Source organism: Solanum tuberosum, unplaced genomic scaffold (genome assembly GCF_000226075.1).
Source record: "Solanum tuberosum cultivar DM 1-3 516 R44 unplaced genomic scaffold, SolTub_3.0 contig04903, whole genome shotgun sequence".
In the NCBI taxonomy this organism is placed as follows: Eukaryota; Viridiplantae; Streptophyta; class Magnoliopsida; order Solanales; family Solanaceae; genus Solanum; species Solanum tuberosum.
Genome location: NW_006245961.1, coordinates 1 through 449, shown reverse-complemented (window position 1 = coordinate 449; position 449 = coordinate 1). Strand labels below are relative to the sequence as shown.

The following is a 449-nucleotide window of genomic DNA, read 5'->3' as shown; positions in this document are numbered from 1 at the left end:
GACCCTAGCACAACCAAGACGTACCGAGTTACGCCAGACCACCTGAGTATAATGTCCACATACTCTACCTGCTTGACAAGTATTCGAATTATAATTGTACCATTGCCTCTCATTGACCCACTGCTGCACGGCACCAGCCGCATTAAGCTGCGGAAATGCGGAGGCTAGGTTTTCGCCGTAAGGACCACCTGAATGCTGCATCCTGCAGTCTCCAGCTCTTTGATTAGCATAATTTTGGGCAAAGGTCGCTAGCCTATTGTCCCATGTCATAGGACCAACACCAACTTGTCTACGAGCTTCATTGTGAGCGTTAAGATAATCTTGGGGAGTATTTTGAGCTTCGCATATGAAGGGAAATATAGCAAAGGTAATGAAACAAACAACTAAACCAATATTGGAATATCCCATTTTGTGTTTTGGTGAGAATTATGGAATAGTTTGGATGGGTT

The 449-nt window shown here is 44.3% G+C and overlaps 1 protein-coding gene across 1 annotated transcript; it reads right to left on the bottom strand.

The window, feature by feature from the left end:
* Positions 1-3: 3 nt before the first annotated feature.
* LOC102600814 (basic form of pathogenesis-related protein 1-like) lies at positions 4-434 on the bottom strand (the record flags this gene model as incomplete). Its single annotated transcript, XM_006368094.2, has 1 exon — positions 4-434. A coding segment is annotated over exon 1 (405 nt), but the record flags the coding sequence as incomplete, so codon positions are not given.
* Between the last annotated feature and the right edge of the window lie 15 nt (positions 435-449).